Genomic DNA, 26,244 nt, shown 5'->3' on the forward strand with positions numbered 1-26,244 from the left:
AACAGATTAAGAAATAATGCTCCTCAGGACACTTCCCCTATAGTGCCAAGAGCAAAACGCTTCAAGTTACTAAGACAATCAGCTCCATCCTCTGCGTGACAGTTTGTTGTTATCATTACTGAAACCCAGAACCACAGGCAAGTCAGGAGTGAATTTGTGTTGCATGTCAGCACACATTTCTTTAAAGTCACTCTCTCTTTTACATAAACTGAATGCTGGGGCGCATTGTTTGTGAGGGGAAAAAAACTCTTGGGAATTCCCTCCTTACATAATCATCACCTATTAAAGGGTTAGTTCACCCAAAAATGAAAATTCTGTCAGTCATGTTGTTCCAACCCCGTAAGACTTTCGTTCATCTTCAGAACACAAATTAAGATATTTTTGATGAAATCTGAGAGCTGGCTCACCCCTTCATAGGCTGCTATAGGTAATCGATATCTGCCATCCAAGAAAAGTTAGTAAAGACATCGTTAAAATACTCCAAGTGACAACAGTGGCTCAACCTTAAGTTTATCAAGCGACAAGAATATTTTTTGTGCGCAAAAAAAACAACAAAAATAACGACAAAAATGTGTTGTACGTCAGAACGTAGGCTCACTATTGGCCAGCATCACACACATGACCAGGGTCGGCCAATAGTGAGCCTACGTTCTGACGTACAACCCCAGAAGCGCTGCGCTGTTACACTACATGAACTCATAGACAGTATATAAACTGGACACAGCGACCCCATTGGATTCAACGGAGACAAGTGAAGTCAATTAGAGGCACTAACTTCCTGATGGTCGAGCGTACTGCGCAGACTCAAACTGAGCCTGACGACGTAGATGTGACGTGAGCAACCCGTCTGTCTTCTAGTAGCTGTGCCAAGCGAAATCTGAATCATTCCCTTCCGAAACTTGCAGAGACGGAGAGTGTGAGTAGGAGCTGTCCATGAGCTAGCAGCAGGAGTAACTTTTGCTAAGTATTCTGATTCATTATTTTGTCATTTTGCCTCCACGTCCCCCCGATTGCCCGCGAGCTTCTCCTCCTGTCCATACGGTAATTCTCTACTGTGCGACAGAGAGTCGCGTGGTTATGACGCAATCGTTAGCCTATTTTTACAAAAACTGCTTCTACGGGGCCATAACGTAAGATACAAGGTAATGGAGCCTTTTATACATTTTCGTATTTCTTTAGAAATAAATAATGGACAAATGGAGTCTTTAAACGCCTCAGATGTAAAGTTATTCGCTGTCAAAGTGACGCCAAAATGAATGGGAGTCAATGGGATGCTAACAGCAGGTGATGGTCTGATAGCCAATGGCGGCGCCCGGGGAAGCCTCAACATAATATAAAAACGCTGCCCCCCTGCATGAACTCACATGGCCCACACAGAAGAAAATGAATAGTTGAATAAAATCTCTATTTTGGGGGGGTTTAGCCTACTATGGAAGACAATGGGTGCCGTCAACTGTCTAGTTACCAACGTTCTTTTAAAATATCTTATTTTGAGTTCAGCATAAGAAAGAAACTCATACAGGTTTGAAATAAGAGTGAGGTTGAGTTAATGACAACATTTTCATTTTCGGATTAACTATCTCTTTAATATAGCCTACTTAAAATCTAAAAAAAAAAAATCTAGTGAATGTGTCAAAAAAAAATTATATAATAATCAAATCCGATTAAATGTGAACCCTCTGACACCCGGAAGCTGTGATCGGCGTTGATTTTTCCCTTCCCCACCTGTATTCCGAGAAGTCCCGCCCTCTTCGACAGGATTGGCTGTAAGGGATTATACGACGTCTGCGATTGGACAGTTGATCTGTCATTCAGGTTAAGGGCGGGACTAGACGGGTGGTTTAAAAAAAAAAAAAAAAAAAAAACATACGTCGCGGTTTTAGTCCGACCCACTCATTATTCACACACCATCGAAACATTTGACGAGCGTACTCCCACACTATAACCTCGTTTCGTCACCGTTAAATCTCAAACTCCTTTGATTTAAAGTGTTTTTTTCTGTGGTTAATGTGCAGTTTGTTTTATGGCGTGCGGGTGAAATGCGTTGTTTGGACTGGGGGCGTGTCTCCAAGCGCGAGCTGTAGGACTCATTTCTTCCCATCTCATTCAGTGACACTTTTAACAAGGATCTATAACAATTCAGTCAAGCAGATGCACCTATCTCTGGGTGATCTAGTACGCAGACTATCAGAACATGCGCGCTCTTTTCTCTCTCTGTGAGGGTTTTCAGCAGTAGCTGCGCGTTCTCGGTTCCCCTTTCTGTTGAAGCTGAACGGGCCCGTTTCATCTCACATTATCCTGAAACATGGAGCACGCCGGCTGCGTCAACATCTGCAGTCTCACCAGCACCTTACCGGTTATCCCGTATCGGAAACTAACGGACCTGCACTTCATCAGTAAAGGGGGCTTCGGGACGGTGTTCAGGGCGCTGCACAGCGACTGGCGCACCACCGTGGCCATCAAGTGCTTGAAACTGGATTCTCCGGTTGGTGAGAGGTGAGTTCAGTCAGTACACTTGTGTTGTGATCTGCTTTGTTACCTCAAATGCACTGTCCCTAAAACACTGTCAAAATCTGATTTTGCACTGATCAGATTGTTGGGGGTGTTCTGTGTGTCTGGGTGGCTTCAGTCTGCTATTAAATGCTGGTTGTTGCAGGTGTTTAGAAAATAAATGCTGTGCAAATCTGGTCACTGGTCTAAATTATAATACAGAATTTACGAACATGGGTTAAGTATGTGGTCAGACAGCGTTGTTCTACAGGACTGTGTTCAAGAGTTTTACAGTGTTGGAGAGTAACGCTAACGGAATACATGTAACGGCGTTACTTAATCAGGATACCAAAATCTGTTGACTCTAATTCGTTACAGTTTCATTAACACACACACACACACACACACACACACACACACACACACACACACACACACACACACACACACACACACACACACACACACACACACACACACACACACACACACACACAAACAAACAGTAATCAGATTACATTATGCCTGGATTACGTTATACTGGATACTTTTTTAATTAAGCAATTTGTAGCCTAACTGTAATGGAATACATTTTTAAAGTAGCCTAACCCTCCCAACTCTGTGTGTGTGTGTGTGTGTGTGTGTGTGTGTGTGTGTGTGTGTGTGTGTGTGTGTGTGTGTGTGTGTGTGTGTGTGTGTGTGTGTGTGTGTGTGTGAGTTTATACAGTACCGGTCAAAAGTTTGGAAATTACTATTTAATGTTTTTGAAAGTAGTCGCTTATGCTTATCAAGCCTTCATTTATTTGATCAAAAATACACTAATATTGTGAAATATTATTACAGTTTAAAATAATGGTCTTTGCTCTAAAATATTATTTATTTCTGAAGCTGTACTTTCAGTATCATCATTACTCCAGTCTTCAGTGTCACATGATCCTTCAGAAATCATTCTAATATGGTGTTTTTTGCAATGTTGGAAACAGTTGTGCTGCTTAAAAAAAGAAAAGAAAAAAATATATATACATTCTAGATTATTGGATTGGATGAATAAAATGTTTTAAAAAGGAACTGTGTTTATTCAAAATAGAAATCTTTTGTAATAATATACTGTGCCATTCCAATGTTTGTGGTCAGTATTTTTTTCTTTCTTTCTTTTAAAAGAAATTAATACTTTTGTTCAATAAGGATGTGTTAAATTTATATATAAAAAAGTGATGGTTAAGATTTATATTGTTAGAAAAGATTTCTATTTTGAATAAATGCTGTTTTTAAACTTTTTATTCATCAGTGAATCCTTAAAAAGTATCACGTTAAAAAAAATATTAAGCAGCTCAACAGTTTCCAACATTGATGATAAATCCTCATATTAGAATGATTTCTGAAGGATCATGTGACACTGAAGACTGGAGTAATGGCTAATGAAAATTCAGCATTGCATCACAGAAATACATTTAATTTAGTTTGAATGCAGCTTGAATGTTTTTGTCCGGTCCGGTCCGGAGTTTATAAGATCATTTATCATGGAATGTGATTTCTTGGCCTGGATAAGTTGTTTAAAGAAATTCAATTCTGAAAACTTAAATGGAAATATTTAGCGTGAACAATTAAAGCAATAGGTCAATTAGAATTAAAGTTCTGCCATTCACTCACCCTTCATGTTGTTTCAAACCTGTAATTTCTGTTGAACACAAAAGGAGAAATTCAGAATAATGTACTGGTCTGTTCTTGGGATTCAGGATATATTTCATATTGTTTATCAACTGATTCTAGATTATTTTTTAATCAGTGTCAGCCAGTATTGGTATTAATATTGATAATTAAATGTCAAAATAGGGTAAATGAGCATGCATGTTTAGATTACTTGTACTGTCATTTAGTTCACACAAAAATAATTTACATGTCGTTCCAAAACCATAAGTGAAACCCAAACCTCCAAAACACTACTAATGAAGGCAATTTTGATGACATTTTAAAGTCAATTCCACCAAAACTTTGACATTTCAAAAAGTTTATAAAGAGATTGTAAAAGTAATCTATATGGATTTAGCTATTAAATCCTATATTTTGAAGGGACTCGATCGCTTTATACGATTAACAGATTTAATTTAGGCTTCTATAAATACTGATCATCTCACACAAGCATGTTCATGTTCATCATTAAAGCGATCATGTCTCTTCAGAACACATGGATTTAACAGCTTGATTCATATGGATTTCTTTTACGACCTTGAAGATTGAAGATGAACAAAAGTCTTATGGATTTGGAACTACATCATGGTGAGTAATTGATGAAAGAACTAACTTTTTAAGTTCATCTTTAAAAACATGAATAATTCAACAACACTAATAAACCTTGTGTTGCCCTGGTCAAAAATGACCAGCCTTTTAAAAATGGCTTGTAAATCACTCGTTATGCTATATTTTCATCAAATATTGCTGAGATCAAAAGAAATACAATTGAAAATACATTTCTACTAATGTATACAATATTTGGTGATTTTTAGTCCAATTTGATAACATTAACATTTTTTTGAAAGAAAATCCTCTCCCTGTCAAAATGACCCAAACACAACATTGCAATCTTTAGCAAATTCCAGGAGTAATATCATTTTTCATTTTGTATATTATAATGTTGGAATGCCTCAACTTACTTGTAGGTTTTTAAACGATTGATTTTAGTTTGTAGTGTTTTCATTTTCATTTGTTTAGACAAAATTCGGAACAGAATTTTAATATCATTCATCCATAATATGAAAATAATTATAAGCTTATAAAGTATCGCCTGATTTTTTGCTAAACTTTAAGTTGGACCTGTAACAAAAAGTCAAGATTGTCAAAGTTTTCATTGAATAATCCATGGAACAATGAAAGTTATACAAGAACAAATCATGAATAATGGTTAAAAGTTGTGGAAACCCTGACACTCTTGAAATGATAATATTGTCTACCAGCCCTGTATAATCATTAAGCTTTTTTTTTTTTTTTTCTCTAGGGAAAGGAATTGTTTATTGAAGGAAGCTGAGGTGCTTCACAAAGCTCGATTTAACTACATCATCCAGATCTTTGGGGTGTGTAATGAGCCTGAGTTCTTCTGCATTGTGACAGAGTACATGACCAACGGTTCACTGGATGAGATCCTACATGAGGTACAACTGTACAAACAACATTCCTTTACATGATGCGCTTTCTGTTTAGTCTAGTCATGTTTGACTAATGTACAGTTTCACTTTCCCCTTTGTGGCACACAGGTTCTTGAATGTTCATTTCTGTGTTTTCTTATTGTGTTACAGAAAGATATGTACCCAATGGTGGCCTGGCCATTGAGGCTTCGTATTCTTTATGAGATCGCTCTGGGGGTCAACTTCCTCCACAATATGACACCACCCCTTCTACACCATGATCTCAAAACTCAGAACATCCTGATGGATGGGGAGTACCATGCTAAGGTTTGTGCGTTCAGACCATAGACTGTAAAAAATATGGACAAAGCATCTGTGACGTCACCCATAGACTTTCTGAAGAACGGGTTTGAAGCCGTTTATGGCGGGTATGGGCGGCGCCATCTTGGAAAATCTTGGGATATCCTAACCCCGCCCGCCTTCTGACGCAGCGCGCGTCACTCAGCTCGCTCTGCTACTCCGGTTATCTCTGTGTATATTTTAGGCAACGAAATATGTTATAAAACACCATACTAACTCTTTTCGTTTTCATTTAAAGAAATCTTAAACATTATAGCCACACAAATGTGGTTCAGGGAACGCGTATTGATTATATTCACTGCACATAACGTTTGCCTATTTATAAAAAAAATATATATATATAAAACACAAACCTGCCTATTTTCGTTTTAAATATAATATAAAAATATTAAACATTTTAATATGGTCCAGGCAATATGTGCATTTGTACTAAACAACAGATTTTGCAGTAAACAACATTACAGATCATCTTCGTTGTATTAACGTGCAAAACTCAACCCAGTCTCTTTTTGTTAAATTTCAGTTTTATCAATATTAGCCATTATAAAAGTATAAGTAAAAGGTACAAGAAGCTATACAAATAAAGCAAACAATTCAGTCAAACATACAAAGTCAGCGCTCTAGTCTAACCATACAACGGTAAAGTTAAATAGCTTATAAAGTTATGAAACATCCCCTCAGCCAAAATGATTGGCCAGGGAACAAATTATAGATTCACGAGACCAAAAATCGGCCGTTAGATATACACAAGACGAATTATATCTCATGTTTAACCACTACAGAGACGCCAGAGTCAGCGGCAAACGTCAGAACGACTAGCCGAGGAAAGGCTGTTCCAGGCGGGGTACATGAGCGCCGAGCGCCCGGTGATCACCTGCATCTCACAACCTGGATAAAATTTTCATAAATCTTTATAAATAAACCACAGATTTGAGCTTTAAACAACTACATTCTCGCCTGAAAAACTCTTAAAACTACATTTCATGATACAGAAACAGTAGTATTATATTTCAACTGTAAATTAAAAAATGGCGCTTCTTATGTTGTCATTCTCCGTGGCGCTGCCTTGTCAGCTGTCAATCAAGCTGCCAATCAAAGTTAACCACGCCCTTATTGTCATACATTTTATATCTAAATACGATCTAAACGATCTAAATTCACCCCCCTCACCGTTGTCAGGCACTCGGAACCTATCGAAAAATACAATAAAAGTCCATGGGACCAACCTGTAAAAACATGAATTTATGCTGTGAAAACGGACATTTTAACATGGGGTCTATGGACATTTGCTCCCTTTTGGGACCTTCCCCTAGCGGATTTTCGATGTATTGCAGTTTTTCGCACTTCCCGGTAGGCTTCATTTTTCAGATCAGAATGTTGCCGTTTGGTTCAGACAATTGGATCCCCCCCCCCCTCCCTCCATACTTTCTTGTCCTGCTTGCAATTCCTGAGCTATTGATCAACCGTTGATCTTTTTGCACGTAACCCTTATTGGAATGCGAGTCATTGTTCAAATGTGCTGAAATCCATATTTGTCTGAATGTTATCAGTGTCTGTATCTTGTTTAACCTTCTCATTTACATCATCATCCTTTTTTTTTTTTTTTTTTTTTTGAAAGTTTCATGTTTCTTCCCCAGGTTTAGTCTTACTACTACCCTTTTGTACTCATAATTTACTCGCTCTCATATAACTTCAAACTTGTGTGACTTTCTTCAGTGGAACATGGAAGGAAATATTTTGAATAATGTGCTGGTCACTCTTTTACTCTTTTACACCAAAACACCATAAAAGTATCATGAAAGTGCTCTGTATGTTTTGTGTACAATGTTAAGACTTCTAAAGGCATATAATAGCTTTTCATTCAAAAGTTTTAGTAATTATTCACATCCAGCTGTTAAAAGTCCCAGTTTATTTTCATTGTAACTGGAAAATGGAAAAGAAATGCCAGTAAGTTTGTAAAAAAAACAAGATGAATGTAGCACAATGGTGCTTTTGTTGTAATTTTGGAGCTTGACCGACACAACTCCTACCCTGGTCTTTCGATATCTAGAGTGGCCATTGAAAACCCCATTTGGTTCATTTAAGTCAACCATTAGTCAGTATAAATTTTGAAAATATTGTGTTTAAGTGTATTTTGTTGTAACTTCACAGTGAACTTTCTGATCTGAAGTGTGTCTTGTATGTCTGTGTTTGTGGATAGATAGCAGATTTTGGCTTGTCTAAATGGCGTCAGCTCTCAATCACTAAAGGGTCCGGCTCCAAACCTGCCGAAATGGGAGGCACGGTCATCTATATGCCACCTGAGGAGTACGAACCTTCCAAGACCCGCAGAACGGATGTCAAATATGACGTGTACAGGTCAGTTTCTGTGGATTCTATAAAGCTTCCAGTTTTGCCTGGATGAGTGAACTTCCTCCTGAGTTTCAACTACAGGATTTTTAACTACTGCTCTCTCAGTTCCCATATTTTTGGGGCAGCCCTTGTAGATGTTCAGCTGTTCTTGGTGCACCTTGGCACTAGTCTGTTGTTGACTCAGCAAAATTCCTGTCAGATTAGGGACATGTTCTCCCCCTCAATCTTCAGAGTCTCTGTGGTGATCCGGGAAATGTCAGGGAATTTTAATATGGTGATTTCCAGGCCTGGAAAAGTCAATAAAACAGCTGAAAGGGTCATGAAACCCTAAAACACATTTGTTTGAGATGTTAACAGATATGCACTGGTGGCACATCACGGAAAACAATGAACTCATTGTTTATTATTAAGGGGGAAGTTTTTTTTACATTTTTTTTTTTATCTTTCATAGCCACTTCTGCTTCTTTTAAAAAAGTTGAACCAACATCAAGAAATGTGAGGTATATGCGTATAAGATATGAGCTTTTCTCCAGATTGTCCAATCACTGCCTTGTATTACGCCCATTTCAAATATGATCCTTTTGTAGTACGTATGCAGTCCATGTGTGAGCCATATTCTTTTCAGTGCCCATGTTAACAGGTTAGAGCACTAACACCGCACACGGATGAGGTGCGGCAGGGCATGGATTGTTTCCACACCAAGTCTATATTTTTGTCGTGCTACATGTGCAGAATTAAGTAATAGTAGTGGTCGACCAATATATCGGCCAGTATTATAAATATCGAAATTGGCTTATAAGTTTATCTGTTTGTTTGGAAGCAGGATTTTTATTTTGACGACTGAGAACGCCAGCGTTGAGCGCACTTCGCTCCCACTCTCTGTCCTCATTAGTTTACGGTCTCAGTTTAACTGTTATGTCTAACATGTATGACATCGATCCCCCTGAAGTCAATAATTTGTCATTAGTCATAAAGTCCCTCTGTAGTCAATAATTGTATCCCTTAAAACTCATCTTTGATCACCAAAAAGATAAATGTACATGTTTTTTCCTTAAAAAAAAAAAATTCATGCCTTAAAATAGCTTTTAATGTAACTCTACACACTTGCTTTGGTTCTATGAATATGCAAATTAGCCCCGCCTCCACTCACTCACACCAGCTCAGAGATCCACTCGTTGACGATCACACATTGGTTACAAGGTAGTTTGTGACGTCAGAAACAAACGATTTCAAACTGTGTTTTTGAGACTGTCCTTGGTTCACTGCAGTTTTAAAGAAAAAGTATTCAGCAATGGTGTTGACTTATGAATTTGCACATGCTCTTAAAGCATATTAAAAACACCTATGGAAGCTTGTTTCCACCACAGAATAAAACATTTTAAAAGATAATTGTGACTTTTCTCAGAATTGCGAGATATAAACTTGCAACTGCAAGATATAAACTCACAATTGTGAGAAATAAACCCGCAATTCTGACTTTATAACAAGCAAAAGTTTATATTTTGCAATTCTGACAACTTTTTTTTAGAATTGTGAGATATAAACTTGCTATTGCGAGTTATAAAGTCCAATTCTAAGGAAAAGGTTATATTTCACAATTCTGACTGTATAACTCGCTATTTGACTTTGTCATGCAATTGTGAGAAAAAAAAGTCAGAATTGTGAGATGAAAAGTCGCAATTACCTTATTTTATTTTTTATACTGTGGTGGAAACAAGCTTTCATAGAGACATTTAAACAACATTAAAAGCTGGATTTTCACCACAGGGGGACTTTAAATGAAAAAGTATTGTAACGTTTCTCTAATATATTATTAGTAATAAAAAGGCAAACGCAGCATTCAACAAATATTTATTTATATCATTTAAACAAGTCTTTGAGTTTCCAAACCTTTCTGATGTTGTCAAATCCAGCTCTGAGATCTTCTAAAGTATTTGTAGCCTGCATGAACGCGTGTTACTCTGTGTGTAACGGTCAGTCTGTGTGAATTGAAGTGCTGACAGGAGGAGAGTTCGGCTTCACCGAAGATGCACGATCGACAAAATTGAAACCCTTGATTTTACACTATGCTGCACTATTCAGTTGCCCACTATTGTCATTCATATTTTGCTGTGTGCTGTATTTAAAATGAGTGTTATCTTGTTTATTTGAAAATATTTTATTCCCAGTGCATTTGCGTTTGAAATCAAAATAATTCGAAATAATAGTTAATATTATTTTTGGTATAAAGCCGCTGATCATATTATGTAAAAGAAAGTATAATGAGGCCATGCAGCCTCTGCACTGCATACATTCTGCAAACAGATCAAGTGTGAAACCACACCAATAGCCAATAGCTCTGGAAAGTTATAAAAATGTTTATTTCTAAGGATGATCAAAACGTATTTAATTTGTTCATAAGATGTTAGTAGTCTCAAATGATAAGATTATTTCTGTCATAGAGTTACATTTTTAAAAATGCATCAAAGAGCCCAAAATCTGTTATTTGTCAGGGTTTTTTCTCCAGTCACATTTTAATATTCATTCCACACAGGTTGTTTTCTCCCCTTTATACTCCCTCTTTTCCACAGTTTTACACTCCCATTTCTTGAGTCTTCTTTAAATCTGAAACATGAACAGCCAGTGTTAAAACAGGGAGGTTTCATGACACTTTTTCTAGTTATCTCTAAAATATTTTTATTGGCTAGAAATCTATAAAACAATCCAAGTCAAGAAGAAAAAAAAGAAGAAAATGTATTTGTCATCAGACATACAACCCAGTATTTTTGAGTGGGAGAGAGGAATGTAGCAGCCAGTGTAGGATATTGGAAATTTTGGGTGGATTATTGGGCTATATCATTTCACCAGTTTTCCAAAACAACACCAGTTTCTGGATTCACTCATAGTTCACCAAAAACTACTTCCAAAAGAGGCCTTTATTTTATTCATCTACTGTGCTGGTCAAAAAAAGGAAGTGATTTAGGAGCTAAATGTCAACCTGCCAACGGGCCTGAGGTTGTGAGATTAGTCATAGGGCATGTTGAAATCCCTTGGCTGATTGGACAGTGTTTTATCTCCAAAGGGGATTGCCAGATGTGGTTTAGAGACTGCATGGCAACAGTGAAACCATTCACTCATCTGTTCTGTGCTTCCTCTTTTAGTTACGCCATCATCATGTGGGAAGTGCTTTCAAGACGGATACCATTTGAAGGTAGGGTACGTTGGGTGATAGAGAAGTGGGCCAGTGAAGTCCATGACAGGCTTTGTTAGGCTAAATTTCCCACACTTGAATGTGGCCTTAATCTGTTTTTTTTTTTTTTGTCTTTTGAACATCACCAAAATAACAAAGGAATCATTCTTTTGGATCAGATCTTTTAAACAAATCTAGTTTTCTCATTTTTCAAAACTATTCACAATTCTGGAGTCAAGGATTCAATTCAATTCAATTCAATTCAATTCAAGGAGTCAGCCCGAGTGTTTCTTAATAAAGCACGCTGGAAACTTGATCGTATGATATTTTTATCAACAATCACATGAAAAAGAGTTTATTTTAATAACAATAATTTATTAAAACTTCAGCCTAGAGATGTAGGCTAATTTTAGATTTGTTTATTAATGCAAATAATATTTGAGTTTGACATGACTTTGTTATTTTGAGCTGAATCTGTTGATTTTTCTTTGTGTGCTTAAGTCACTTTTCCACCGTCTGGCTGAAAGGATCTAAGAACGATTCCAGTTATGTTTCCACTTGAGCCTGATACGGCACGGCGCGGTTACAACCCGTTCTCGGCCGTGCTGGTAGAATGCCTGAAGTAACGTCGCCACTCAGGATTGGTCACTTTTCTGTTGCCTGGCTGCCAGTTTCTCTGTAGCTGGTAAAGCATGATATTTGAGTGACGTAAACGCAAATGAATGATAAAATGAAAAGATTTGATATTCCACATTAGAAAATTAAACCATATCGCATCAGCACAGAATGGAACGCTTATGCAAAGAGAGCGGTTTGGTCCGATGGTGGAAAAGCGCTATATATTACATCATTTGTGTATCACTGTGTGTGTGGTTTTGGTACAGAACTGTAATGTGGAGCTCTGAATGTGAATACTAATATATATATCTCTATCACACTAATATACCATGAACGCTAATCTCAATTAGAGTGGAAGCAACAAACAAATTAGAACTGGAGCACATGAGACTGCAATAACCACCCTAATAAACTTGAATAAAAGTGCATAATAAACAGCACCATGTGTCTACATATGGTTTTATTAGATCGTTTGAAAGGCTGTATTATGCCACACTTAAACGACTCTCTATACCGCCTCTAATAATGAATATATCAATCAGACTGCTTAACCTGTCAGACTAATAATAACATTGTCATTGTTAGTGGGCTTATAGACTAATTTAAACTCTTGATTCGCCATTGAATTCATGCACAAAATAGACATTTCTTTGATTGGTTGTAATGCCATGTTCACACAGCAGCAGAATACGGTTGTCAGTTCTGTATTTGAGTCTTAAATACGATTACGTTCACCCATATGTCCTAACATTGCATAGAACCAACAGGAAAAGAAATGTGTGCCTGTACTAGCAACATACTTGTAGTAAATGAATACAAACTTCAGCATATTCTGAATCTCTAACATAAAATAATAGACTTCTATCCAACATCCTCCTGTTATGTGCAATGAGCAATATAATCCTTCAGACAAAAACAAAAAATAAACATTTAAAAAAATTTAATCTCACGTGCTGTGTGAATGTTGTGTAGCTTTTGATTTCTTAAACAACCATGTAGGAAGACTCATCATGGCCATATTGCAGGATGACAATGTCAAGATTCATCAGGCTCAAATTGTGAAAGAATGGTTGGGAGGGAGCATGAAGAATCATTTTCACACATGAATTGGCATCTGAGTCCAGACCTTAAATTCATTGAAAGTCTTTGGGGTGTGCTGGAGGAGACTGTACAGAGTGCTGGACTCTTGGATTGTCAATACAAGATCTTGACCAAAAACGTATGCACCTCTAGCCTGACTATGTCAGACTTCCTACTTCCGCTCAATTTCATTTCGCTTCTGTAGTCAGTCTGAGATAGCAGCCTATCTTTCAGTTTTCCAGCGGCCTTCGGACGGCCGGGCCAATCAACGAACAGAGGGCGGGCTGAGAACCGTGACGTAGATGCTGATTGTACCGTGGATGCGTAGATTTACTTCACATAATCTGCAAAAGTTGTTCACAGCCATGTTTACTCCGGTATTTCGCTCGATGGTTTTGTTTTCGTATCATACATGTGTTTACAGTGGAAGTTAGATGTGGCTGAGCATGCGCATAACACACGCCATAACCGAATCGCATGTGATTGGCTTACGGGTAACCAATGATTTTAAACTTCAGACAAGCGACCCCCCGCGAGAGAGAAAACACTTCTTTATTATGCCATTCCAGACTCTGTCTACGAAGCAAAGCGAAGTAGCAGAGTTTGGTATTACCAGGCTAATGCACCTCTTGATGGAAATAAATGTTGGGATGATATTTCCATCAAGAGGTTTATCAATTTTTGGCAATTTGAGCCTGAAGAGTCTTGACATTGTGATCCTGGAATATGGCCAGGATGTGTCTTCCTACATGGTTGTTTAAGAAATTAAAAGCTACACACTCCATCAATTAAGCTTAGAAGAACTATTGCCAAACATATTACATGCTAGAAAAACAATATTCACTGCAATAATGATCCAATCATAGACACTTAAGCATTTGCCTACTTAAATCCAAACAGCGACTTTTTTTTGGGCCGGGCAGTGTATAATATAGTATCAAATTCAGAATTGTGCAGCTCTACTCAGTACTAAGCAGATATGCTGTGTCATGTTTTTGTTGCAAAATCATGACACAGAGTTCCCCTCACGATCACTTCCTTCTCCATTTCATAAACTGCAGCAGTCATCTATACAGGCAACATTCAACATTCTGACATTGTCCTTTTGTCCACTCTGTGAGCAGACGCCACCAATCCAATGCAGATCATGTTCAGCGTCCTCCGAGGATCTCGGCCCGACACAGGCCTGGACAGTCTGCCGGCAGACATTCCCAGTCGAGAGACCCTCATTAACCTCATGACCTGCGGCTGGACCGCCAACCCAGATGAACGCCCCTCCTTTCTTAGTGAGTGACCTTTCCTCTGCTTTTCACAATCCCTGTTTAACTCATGCTGTCACAATCCAGTAGGGTGACCTGTTCTTGTGGTTTGTAAGATATTTTAAATGTCTAACCACATATCTGTCATTGGTCTTTACTGGCAATTTTGTCAGCTCATGATAAAATTTGGAGTTACAGTCAATTAAAATGTTGAGTCATTACAGTTGTTCAGTTTTCTTCTGACGATTTCTCTTTGCAAAATCTGCTACTGATCAGGGGAATGAGGAAATGACTCTGACAGACAGAGAGAGCAGTGGGGTCATCTTCATGTCATATATTCAGATAGAATGATCAATTAACCAGATATTGTTTAACAAAATGGTAATTACATCACACAATGTGAAGGTCTAATATCTAGATTTAGGCATTGATGTTTAACATGCCCCATTAACAATAGACATTTTACTTCCTGGTAAACTCTAGGCAATGTTGAGTAAGAGCTTTTGACGCTGACCTGAGTTCGTTTGAGGTCAATATTTTTGGTGTGAAAGTGGTTTTACAAACTCTTAAGCATGTGTTGGGCCCTATGAAATCCGTTTTTGTTTTTTTCCGAATTTCGGTTTTCATTTGGACTCCGTTTTAATGGTTAAATTAAACTTGAGTAATCAAAAAACATGTCTAATTAACTGAAATCATGAAACTTAGCCTATACAATTTTTCAACAATTTATTAAAAGTTGACCCTATGAAATGCGTTGTTTTTTTCCTCAAATTCCGTTTTATTTGTACCAGATTCAGTGTTTTCTGTTTTGTTTTCCAGATTCCATTTTAATGGTACACAGAGACTTAGAACATCCAGGATTCATATTTATAGTCTTTTTGTGTTTTAAAATTCACAGACACTGGTCTATATTGTGATTTTAGTTTTCATTTGATTTAGGTATACTGACCTGCTTTTTATTTATTCATCAAATTTTACAAGTTCTGTGAAATTGCTCGTTATAGTGTTTTCCGTAATCAGCTGTGTTTATTACGTCACAAACTACCTTGTAACCAGTCACAAGGGGGGCGGGCTTTAGCATATCATTAACTGCTGCAAAGCAGGGAAGTCTGAGAAGCCAGGTTATTCCAGTATATTTTTTGTTGATATAAAAAATCTGGTATTTAGCAATATAGCAGGTGTATGATGAATATTACGATGTTATGATGAACTATATGCCTTTCTCCACTGACATTCTGAGTTGTTGAAAGCGTTTCTGATGATTGTAAGAAAGCAGCTCTTTGACTCTGTCTCTGAGATGGCGAACGGGATCATGATTTGTATAATATTACCAACACATTATTAGCTGTTTGATAACATAGTCAAGCAAAATGCTAATTTGACTTTGTCGGACGTTGTAAAGAGCGATGCTATTGTGCAGCGTTAACCTCAGTAAGTTGGCCGAGCGATTGGCTCTCTGAGCTGGAGTGAGTGAGTGGAGGCGGGGCTAATTTGCATATTCATGGCTCTGCGTATACTAAATGAAGCATGGGTGTAATTACATTTCAAGCCATTTGAAGGCATAAAGAAATTTTTCACGGGGGAAAAAAACATTTAAATGTAAATGTGTAGTTTTGGTGATCAAAGATTAGTTTTAAGGAATGAAATTATTGACTACGGGGGACTTTAGGCTTTTACTTGACTTGAGAAAGGCAGTTGTTAAACACACTATGTTGTTGAATAAAATGTGAAACATTTTGAAAACCCATTGACTTCAAGGTGACTGAACCGGAAGTGATCAAATGCAGAGTTGTTTCTTGGTTTTGGCCTACAAAATGACGTCACCCATGCACAACTCGTTGTGAATGCAACTGGAAGTGAACCACTGTTGATAGTTAGAGAAACATGAACACAGTTAAATTATTGAAAATGAACTTAACTCAGGAGGTAAATATTTTAGGCCAAGTGAGGTTCAGCTGACAAAAAAGTTTAGGAATGCTTGGTGTATAAATTCACACTTATTAAAGTGTAATGAGACTTGCTCCCATTAAATTGCTTTCAGAGAGCAGCTCACATTCTTCACATCTGTTGTAATGAATTTACAGCAGCCAAAGGGACAAAATAAAACGCTGCTAGTGCTAATGGTCGTACTAGCTGAGTTGAATTTTTTTTAATTTTTTGATATAATGAGTGAATACATCATGAAGGCATCTTTCAAACAATGTTTTTGTCTTAACCTGAATCACTGTTGTTTGCCTGTAATAAAGTGTTTATATTCAGACTGTTTTAGACCGGGCGGGACGCCAATCGCTGCAGAGTAGTTCATTTCAGGTCATCTTTATTAATTTCCCAAGGGAAATTTGGTTGCAGCATACAAGCATAAGACAATCCCATACAAACATACAAAACGCATGTTTTCACACAAACATTACCGAAAAAAGGAGATGAATGAATGTCTAAACCAACTTGTTTTACAAATAGGAGTTTTTAAAATGAATACCAGAGGGCAGGAGGTAAAACTCATGGTGCTTGGGGTGGGAATCATCTAACAATATACTCTGGGCTTTTCCCAACACCTGTCTTTGATACAAATGGGCCATACTCATCTGCTGCTTCCCAGTTATTTTACTTCTCAAACTTCTCAAGACAGGTCTTATTTTTCATACACATTGACACCTTAGTTTCCTCAAGCAGTAGTATCTCTGCAGCCCCCTCATTTTTTTTTTCTCCAAATATGAAAGCACTATCTAAAATAGTACTCAAATACTTAAACTGCTCAACACTCTCAACACCCATTCCATTGACCATGCACACTCTGTAGGGCTTGTACCATTGTAATAGAATATACCGGGAATATTGAATTCTTGCCAAGTCCTGAGGTAGTTCGTACAAGCACAGACTCCGGTTGATCAAAGTCAAAAACACAATTGCCCCAATTTTCTCCCTCTAATATCCTCTTGTTGCTGTGAGTCGCCGCATGCGCAGCGCCACAGTAACCCAGTACCAGCGTGACTCGTCATATACATAAACAGATAGAAGTAGCTCTTCTAACGTGTTAGACACAAACAAACAAAGATGAATCAAAAATACTTCTTTATTAAACAAAGAGAAAAAAATAGGAGATAGATATAGCAATAACACATTCACATAAACAATACCGAACATGGAACGGACTGAACTAAAGGCTTAAATACACAAAGGAGCAAACCACGGGCACAGGGAAAACCACACTAAAACACAATGAACTGACAGAACTGAAGATAACTGTAACAACTCCGGATTCAATGTTCTTCTACTAGACTCGTGCAGTTTTGTTTATTAACTGTAGCTTAACTGCTGCTTTGTCTGTACCTTACAGGCTGTCTTATTGAACTGGAGCCGATGTTGAGAAGATTTGATGAGATTGATGTCTTGGAAGCGGTGTTGGAAGTCAAACGATCAAAGGTGAGTCATTAAGGGGTTTAGACCTTACATGGATGTATTATGTAAGGAGGATTATTTTTTTTTCATGCCTGTATTAGTCTGGATTTAGTTGGTGTAGTTAGATTGATGTATCTTCAGGTTGTGAGGTCAAAAGCTACTGAATGTATTGACATTTTTTTCTTTCCTTCCTTCCATCAGTACATGAGGCCATCAAGCGGTTGCTCATCGACTCAAACAAATGGGAAAAGAATTGAGGAAAAGAGTGTGAAGGAGCAAAACGTCCCTTGGCCAGTAAGTTATTTATCTATCTCTGTGTTGTTGTTAATTCAGAATTTAACCAGATATGAGAACAGTCTGGGTATTGAAATGTTTTAAATTTCTTCTTTGTATTATATGACAGGACAACAGTTCCACATCTGGATCAGGCTCTTGCTCTTGCTCTTCCCAGGAAGCAGAAATGTCCCATCCGGGCTTCCTTACCATATCAAATCCCTCTCAAGGCAGGATTAATTTCTTCTAAAAAGGGATAGATCCCTCAAAAAAATGAAAGTCTGTCATCATTTACTCATCTTCATGTTGTTCCCCACTTAGATGACTTAATTTCTTCCATGGAATACAGAATTTTCAGCAATTCTGTATTCCATGGAAGAAATTAAGTCATCCAAGAAAAGTCACAATAGGGCTTTTCACACTAGAAATAGTTAACCCTGGATCATTTTAAACCCTGTGTAAATGGAATCCTGGGTTATCTTGCTTCAACTTTTTTGGGTTAAAAATTATCTCAAATAAATTTGAGCAAGTACATAACCAGCCAGTGTTCAAAACTATCTGCTTGTCTTAGCTCGATTCAAAACGGTAAGCTTGTAATAACGTTTTAACTTTTTTTTAACATTTTTAATTCTGGTGGATATCAGCGGAGAATTCGAGCATGTCTTTGTGTCATTACGTCACATCTGTACACATAAAGGTGTCTCGGCTAGTAGGCTATGAGTGTGAAGGATGTTGGAGGTGGAGATTTATAGCCTTTTCTCACAGCACTTGATATAATTAAACTTATCAATTTGATGGCGGATCCAGAAAGGTTCAAACGACAATCACCAGTGACAACTGGAGATTCACCCGTTGTAAAACGCGAAAGACTTCAGAGTGGCTACAGAAAAAAAGAGACTGCAACCGGCCCATGCGACAACAAGGATAAATATCGGAAGGGTTAAATGTAGTCACGCAATGCTGATGTTGTTAACATTAACAATTTGAGAATAAAGTATAATTTGCACGTTTGACATGATATGATAAACGATCGTTAGATTTAATCAGCTCGATTTACTGCAATGCTTTTTTACCCTTAGTTGGTCAGAACAAAAGTGGATGTTACTTATTTGTTCAGATGACATTTTCCGGTAAAAAGTAGAATCTGTGATTGCGAATGACAGTATCCACACCGGCGCGGTGACTGATAGCCCCACATTCTCCTCAAAACATTGGATTCATCCACGCTGTGCTGTGTCAAGACACAACCTACATAAAGTTGATAATTCCGCGAATAACTGCAATTGCAGATTCCGAACAGAGATGGCGACAAAGAGGTTAAACTACGGACTGCAGACTTTCGTTCGTCTTCTGAACACAAATAAATATCTTTTTGATGAAATCTGAGATCTCTGTTTGATCTCTCATTGACAGCTACGCAACTGAAACTTTGACTCTTCAAAACATTCATAAAGAGATGATAATCTTGACCGGTTTAGTCAAAATTTTCTGAAGAGACTTGATCGCTTCATATGAAGAACAGATTGAATTTAGGCTTTTATTCACATATAAACATTGATCAGTGAACATAAACAGAAGCTCAACCAAACCTGCTTGACACACGAGAACAAACCATATGAATTAGTTTTATGATCTCTTTATGAGCTTTTTGAAGCGTCAAAGTGGTAGTTGCATAGCTGTCTATGGAGGGACAGAAAGTTCTAAGATTTCATTAAAAAAAATCTTAATTTGTGTTCCGAAGATGAACACAAGTCTTACAGGTTTGAATCAACATGACTGTGAGTAATTAATGAATTTTTGGGTGAACCGACCCTTTAAGCTCTCATGTCCCACTCTTCATTCCTAAATCCTGGGTTTACATTGTTATTTGCCTGTTTGCTTTGTCAGTGTCATTGATTGAAAAAATGCAGCATGCAACCTGTTTACATAAAGGATCTAGCGTTGTGCATCCTCTTATTATATATAAATTTTCTCCTGAATAGACTTTTCGGACTATAAAGATAAGAATTAAATTGTCTATTCTTCACGTCAATTCACGTGTTTTCCATCACCATTTTGACATTTTTTACCTGCTGAAACAACTGTTTATTCAATGCAGGGTGTTTCTATGACTGAGGCTGTTTTCTTCTGACACGTAGCGTCTGACATGTAGCACGCGATTGGCTGTCGGTTGCTAAGCATCTAGCCTTAATATTTGAACAACGCAAAAGTGGTGCTATAACCCCGGGTAAAAGTGCTAACCCTGCTTCTAAATTACAAGTGGTGTTTAGAATGACAATAACCCAGGGTTAAGCACAGTGTGAAAAACCCTAATGAGTAAATGATGACAAAATATTGGGGTTGATGCTCTTTATATTCTGCTTTTTGTATTTTTTTTTTTTAATTGTTTTGTTTATTGTAGCCGTTTTATATCCTCAACAGGTGTGTCAGGTGCTCAGGCTGGTCCACAGCCATCGTTAATATCGCTTCCACTTGATCCTCCAAAGCCTCTAATGGACAACTACTCTCGAAACAACCTCAGCGCTGAAAACCCGACGGCACAGCCCATGTCCGACCTCAACATACCTTTTAAACCACATGCGCCTCAGAGTGAAAGTGATCTGGCTCTTGTCATACAACCCCTCACTCTGCAGTCATACCCACAAGGTAACCACACCTGTTAGCCACAACCTAAACAGGGCCGAATAATCTGCAGTTTCTTTTACAAAGTTACTGCACTCTCTGACAATTGTTTTTATAAAAGCGGTCACTGGGGTGATACACCCCAAAAGGTACACCTTTGTACCTAAATAGTACATATTAGAACCTTAAAGGTACAAATTGGTACCAAAAGCATACATAGTACCTAAATAGTACATATTAGAACCTTTTTAAAGGATAGTGTTTGAGATCAACTTGTTTCAGAGTTGGGCTGGGTGATATGACTGTTAGTTAGTCAGTTAAAGAAAATTGAAAATAATCCCATAATTTGCTCACCCTCAAGTCATCCTAGGTGTATATGACTTTCTTCTTCCAGCCAAACACAGTCAGAGTTATATTAAAAAATATCTTGGCTCTTCAGAGCTTTATAATGGGAGTGAATAATAACTGAGATTTTGAAGCCCAATAAAGCACATCCATCCATCATAAAAGTAATCCATTCGGCTCCAGGGGGTTAATGAAGGCCCTCTGAAGCGAAGAGGTTTTGTAAGAAAAATATCCATCTAAATTATAATCACTTTCTTCCGCTAACGGCGTACGCGAGTCTAGTTCTGGTGGAAGAGTGACCTCTGACCCGACGCATGATGTATTGACGAACGCGGGGCGCAGAGGAAAACAAGACACCGGTCACGGATTACAAGTCTAAAACGAGAATTTTTGACGAGAAATGTCAGAGGAGCTTGAGTTTGTTGCCCAGCCCTTATTGTTAGAACCGCAAGTTTCCGCTGCTCCTACATCCTACGTCATGTGTCAGGTCAGAGGTCACTCTTCCACTGGAACTAAACTTGCGTACAGCCTTTACCGGAAGCTAGTGATTTATAGTTTATTAAGTTATAAGTATGGATATTTCTTACAAAACCGCATCGGTTCGCTTCAGAAGGCTTTTATCAATCCCCGCAGAGCCGTATGGAGTACTTTTAATGATGGATGGATGCACTTTTTTGGATTTTTTGTACTTTTTTGGGCTTCAAAATCTAAGGTACCATTCACTCCCATAATAAAGCATTTACTCCCGAATAAAAGCTATTTATTTCGATCTGCAGTTTAATAAAAGTTGCTAATAGATCAAATTAAGAAGTACCCTATGCCTAACTGGTCCTGTTTCTGAATATTTTATTGATTTAAACGCCATCAGAGTTTCCAGTGTGGGCAGCTCCATTAAGTCGCCTGTTGGTAGCGTTGTACTAGACTAATGAAATGTTTGAATTTCTTCTTTTTCTGAATAAATAAAGCAGAAGTTTTATTTCATTCTAACCAGTAACCTTTCGTAAGGAGACACCTGGAGCCGGAATGAAAATAATAGCTTGCTTTTATTGCAACATTTTTAAAGGCGATTATAGATCAAATATTTTTTACATATCACCCAGCACTAGTACAGAGTACCAGCACTTTTGACATCCCTTGATTTGGGCTCGTATTAATGCCCGCCTCCTGCTCCTGACTTGTCTTCGCAGATTTTGTCAATGCATTGGACTTTCAAGGACCGGCGGCTCGCTGGATCGCTGCTCGAAGGGAGGAGGTTGTGCGGCAGATGACGGAGGCGTGTCTCAATCAGAGTTTAGACGCTCTGTTGTCTCGTGAGCTGCTGATGCGCGAGGACTACGAACTGGTCGTGAACCAAGCCACACGCACCGCCAAAGTGCGGAAGCTTCTGGACACTTGCGAGCGGCACAGCGAGGAGTTCTGCCGTGTGGTGGTGAGGAAGCTCCAGGACAATAAACAGATGGGCCTGCAGCCCTTCCCTGAACTCAGCACCACCAGCCCCCCTCCACCGCCGTATACCGCCCCCTTAATCACCAACTCCTTCAACACCACACGAAACTTCTGACCGTCTCCCAGCTCCCAATCACTGCTCTTGAACCGGAGCTCTGTGAGTCCTCCTTTCAGTTAAGGACAGTTCCCGTTCACACGCTCTTGCATTTGTTTGTGCTGCTTGGCCGATACTTTGTGTGCCTGGACAAGTGCTTTTGCCTCGGTGGTTAAGGTGTTGGTACCTATGACGTACTTTGTTTGGTATCAGCTTGAACAGTTGCTTTACACGCATCGTACAAGACCGACTTTGGTCAGATAATTATTCGGCTCATATTGACTGCTTACACAGTGGTTGTTGAATCACTGACTCAATGCCTAAGTTCTTGATGAAAGGGACGTGAACCCAAGAAGTGGTTTCAAAATGTCACGTTTAAACCTTTATTCCAGCCATGGAAAGAAAAAGCAGTGAAACATCCAAGCAATCGATCATATGTTGTCATTTGCACCTTCCACGCCAGCAAATTTAGTCAAATAGAAGACTTGAATTAAGTTGTAAAGAAAGACACACCCTCCTTTTTTTTTTTTCGTCCACATTACTGCAGAGTTACACGTTCGGACTTGTGTGAAAAAATTGTGTGAATCAGTAGTTTCGGTCTTCCATTTGGTAAACCAGTGCTTGTTCTTCCCACAGTAGCACTTAAAGTCAGATCTGATGGTTGTTTCGCCAGGTGTTTAATGCTGTGTCAGGGTTAGTCTGCCATGTGGTGGACGTTTTGCAGACTTTAGTCTGGGTAGACGCAATATCACAGGGTTGAGGCTGCGAGGAATGGACGGTACTGTGTGTTCAATGGGTAATAGATTGAAGACAAAAATCAAATGAGTCTTAAGAATTAGACATGACCTTGAACCTTACCACAAAACAACTTTTTCATCAGATTAAGTCTAGTTTGAACAGGTATGTTGTTCAAGTGGCTTTTTTTAATTGCATCGCATTAAATTAAAAGTCTACACAAACTAAAATCAATTCGCACACCAATGGTTTAATGGTTTGGCCTTAAAGAGACCCAAAAATGAAAGATCTGTTATCCTTTACTCACCCTCATGTCATTCCAAACATATATGATTTTTTGTCTTTCTTTTTTGAGTAATGTTTTTTTGGCCTTGCAATGAAAGTCAAATGTGTCAAAACCAAAACCATATTGGGCCCCGTTAAATTCATTGTATGGACAAAAAAACTTTTATTAGGAAAAAGTCACACCGGTTTGGAACTAAATGAGGTGAGTAAATGAAAACCGAATTTTCATTTTGGAGTGAACTATGCCTTTTAAAATAATACAGGGTGCCAGCAAGTTAGCTTTGATTTTGTGGTCTTTTGAAGAAATTGTAGAATTTATTTTGTGTTTTTGCCCAGATGCCAAAAACAGACCCTTACCAGACCCCCTTTTTTTATTTTTAGGTGTCATTCTTTTATTGCCTTTACTTTTGTATAGTGAGTCCTGTAGCATCCTATTCACAAGCAATATTAGACCGCACATACGATGAAGACAAAGCAACCCAGGCAGAATAAGGCGGTACGCTAGAGTCTATAATAGAGTTCATACTAACTTGCCGAAGTCACACTTCTTCTCCGTTACGTTGTTCTTGTTCTCAAATGGCATGTCAGTCAAGAACATTAACTCAATATTAAACGGTCTAATAATCGGTGGCCTCACCTGCTTGTGCTTATCGAACCATATGCGGCCCAAAGTGTCTTGGATTAGTTACTTCTCAGTAAATATCGTGCCATGATCTACTGTATGTAGCCTAGTTTGCACTGGTTACCATTGACACCAGATGTAGCAGCAGACATTACAGCACTTTCAGTACATAAAACAGGCTTATGTATGAAGTAACTGTATTAAATATACTGATGCTTACATCACAGCTGGATAGATTTTGAGGAAAGCTACTGGCAAGATGCTTTTATCAAGAAACAAATGATATGGAGTGACTGTTTATACAAACATTGCCAGTTTAGATCTGCAGCATGTCTTTTGAAACTTTTATTTCCAAAATGAATACGCTTCAGATGCAGTGTTATAAGTTTGCAGTTATTTAGAAACCAAACCAAAGGGAATGCCAAGAGTTAGCACTGTAAATATGGGCTCTTCAAGCAGAACACAAATAGAAATTCTTGATACTCTTGCACTTTTGTTTTTTTGTGTGACCCATGAGCTTGATGATAAATGAAGCATTTTATAAATGTTTTGCTATTCCACTGTTCTCTCTTTTTTTAGTTTTGTTTTAAGTCATTGAATTCCAATGTGTCTGCGCTGTAACTTCCCCTCTGTGCAAATAGACGTTGTTTTGGAGGCCTTGCCGTCACAGAGGTGATGTATTTGATTATGTCGTTTGTCCCTGGAATGTCCTGAAATTGGTTGTTTTTTTTCCGTGTTTCCTTCTCTAAATCGGTCACGCTTTAGTTTTGGACTAGTTTTGATTTCGGTGGGTGTCGGATAAAGACCTCGCTGATTAGAAATGGACTCAAAGGGTGAAACCAGTTGGTGTTTGATGTCATTGACTAAGAATCAGTTTTTTAGTTATCGTTTGATTTTTATGTTGACTCTTCCAGGGTTTGGGACCATTTACTATATAAAGAGTATGTCCTGCGATTGTTTTGTATTTATTTATAGTCATCACTAATCTTTAGTGATATTTTACATGCATCTTAAGTGGTTTGTAATGGGTTGTTGTGTTCTTTTTATATAGTTTTGAAAATATGACTTTCTTCTACTGTAAGTGCTGTGCCAATCCAGTGACGCTATGAGGCTGAATGCATCTTTAAATTATGCTTAATATACTTTAGCACACATCTTAGCAATATATCAGCCAAACACTGTATTGCCTAATGGCCTGTTTCGGATGTAGAAAATGTTGCAATTTCATTCATATTACATTTACAATTGTTATTTAAACCACACAGGCTAAGGATTTACTTTGAAATGACTATTACTGATATCTATCAATGTTCATTTTTGCCTCGGAGACTTAAGAACCTAAATGTCTATCAAATATAAAATGACAATAATGTATAGGTGTATGTAGCAGTGTACGTGTAGCATACATCTGTGCTATGGTACTATATGAGGAACTTCCATAAAAATGGGAAATTTTTAAGTGTTATTAAAATGTGTTGAATTTCCTGAATCTGTGGGTTTTCTTGTTTGTGTGTTTCTGAAACCCCTCTATGCCAGAACTGTGTGAACACAATTAGCTGGTACTAATCTGACCTCTCTCAACAATAGTGTGAGACCGCTATATTACGCACTGGATGAAAGGTAATATTCGCACCTTAAGACGAAGCCATTGGTTTTTAGGATTTAATTTTAGCTTTGAAATGCTCAATGAACTGCTCTTAAACAAAGATACTGTATGTAAGAGTCCTAAATAAGCAGTGAAACTCAGTCATTTTTTAAGAGTTAGTAGGCTCCTAAATTTCACAGGTTCACAATTTATATTTCTAATATGTGAATATGACCCCAGATACAGTGAGGAAAATAAGTATTTGAACACCCTGCTATTTTGCAAGTTCTCCCACTTGGAAATCATGGAGGGGTCTGAAATTGTCATCGTAGGTGCATGTCCACTGTGAGAGACATAATCTAAAAAAAAAAAATCCAGAAATCACAATGTA

General features: G+C 38.0%; 1 protein-coding gene across 2 annotated transcripts; it reads left to right on the plus strand.

Annotated features, from left to right (window-relative positions):
• Positions 1-1,824: 1,824 nt before the first annotated feature.
• On the plus strand, positions 1,825-25,755 carry ripk2 (receptor-interacting serine-threonine kinase 2). 2 transcript variants are annotated; one of them, XM_081373434.1, is made up of 12 exons: positions 2,296-2,496; positions 4,671-4,767; positions 5,483-5,636; positions 5,781-5,936; positions 8,170-8,327; positions 11,462-11,511; positions 14,313-14,474; positions 17,785-17,870; positions 18,048-18,140; positions 18,250-18,349; positions 20,541-20,765; positions 22,274-25,755. In XM_081373434.1, exons 3-12 carry the CDS (start codon positions 5,601-5,603, stop codon positions 22,645-22,647), a joined length of 1,440 nt encoding a protein of 479 aa, XP_081229560.1. In that variant the 5' UTR covers positions 2,296-2,496; positions 4,671-4,767; positions 5,483-5,600; the 3' UTR covers positions 22,648-25,755. The 2 variants fall into 2 exon arrangements, with proteins under 2 accessions (XP_081229559.1, XP_081229560.1); XM_081373433.1 differs by lacking the exon at positions 4,671-4,767 and having other exon boundaries at positions 1,825-2,496.
• Positions 25,756-26,244: the final 489 nt, after the last annotated feature.

The sequence above is a fragment of the Scardinius erythrophthalmus genome, assembly GCF_964197995.2.
Source record: "Scardinius erythrophthalmus genome assembly, chromosome: 9".
In the NCBI taxonomy this organism is placed as follows: domain Eukaryota; kingdom Metazoa; phylum Chordata; class Actinopteri; order Cypriniformes; family Leuciscidae; genus Scardinius; species Scardinius erythrophthalmus.

Bases quoted from the DNA above. Each gene is read 5' to 3' on its own strand.
- ripk2 (XM_081373433.1), top strand. From the start codon at position 2,306: ATGGAGCACGCCGGCTGCGTCAACATCTGCAGTCTCACCAGCACCTTA. The intron at 17,871-18,047 runs GTGAGTCATTAA...TCCTTCCATCAG, and splicing joins TGGAAGTCAAACGATCAAAG to TACATGAGGCCATCAAGCGG. The intron at 20,766-22,273 runs GTAACCACACCT...TTGTCTTCGCAG, and splicing joins TCTGCAGTCATACCCACAAG to ATTTTGTCAATGCATTGGAC.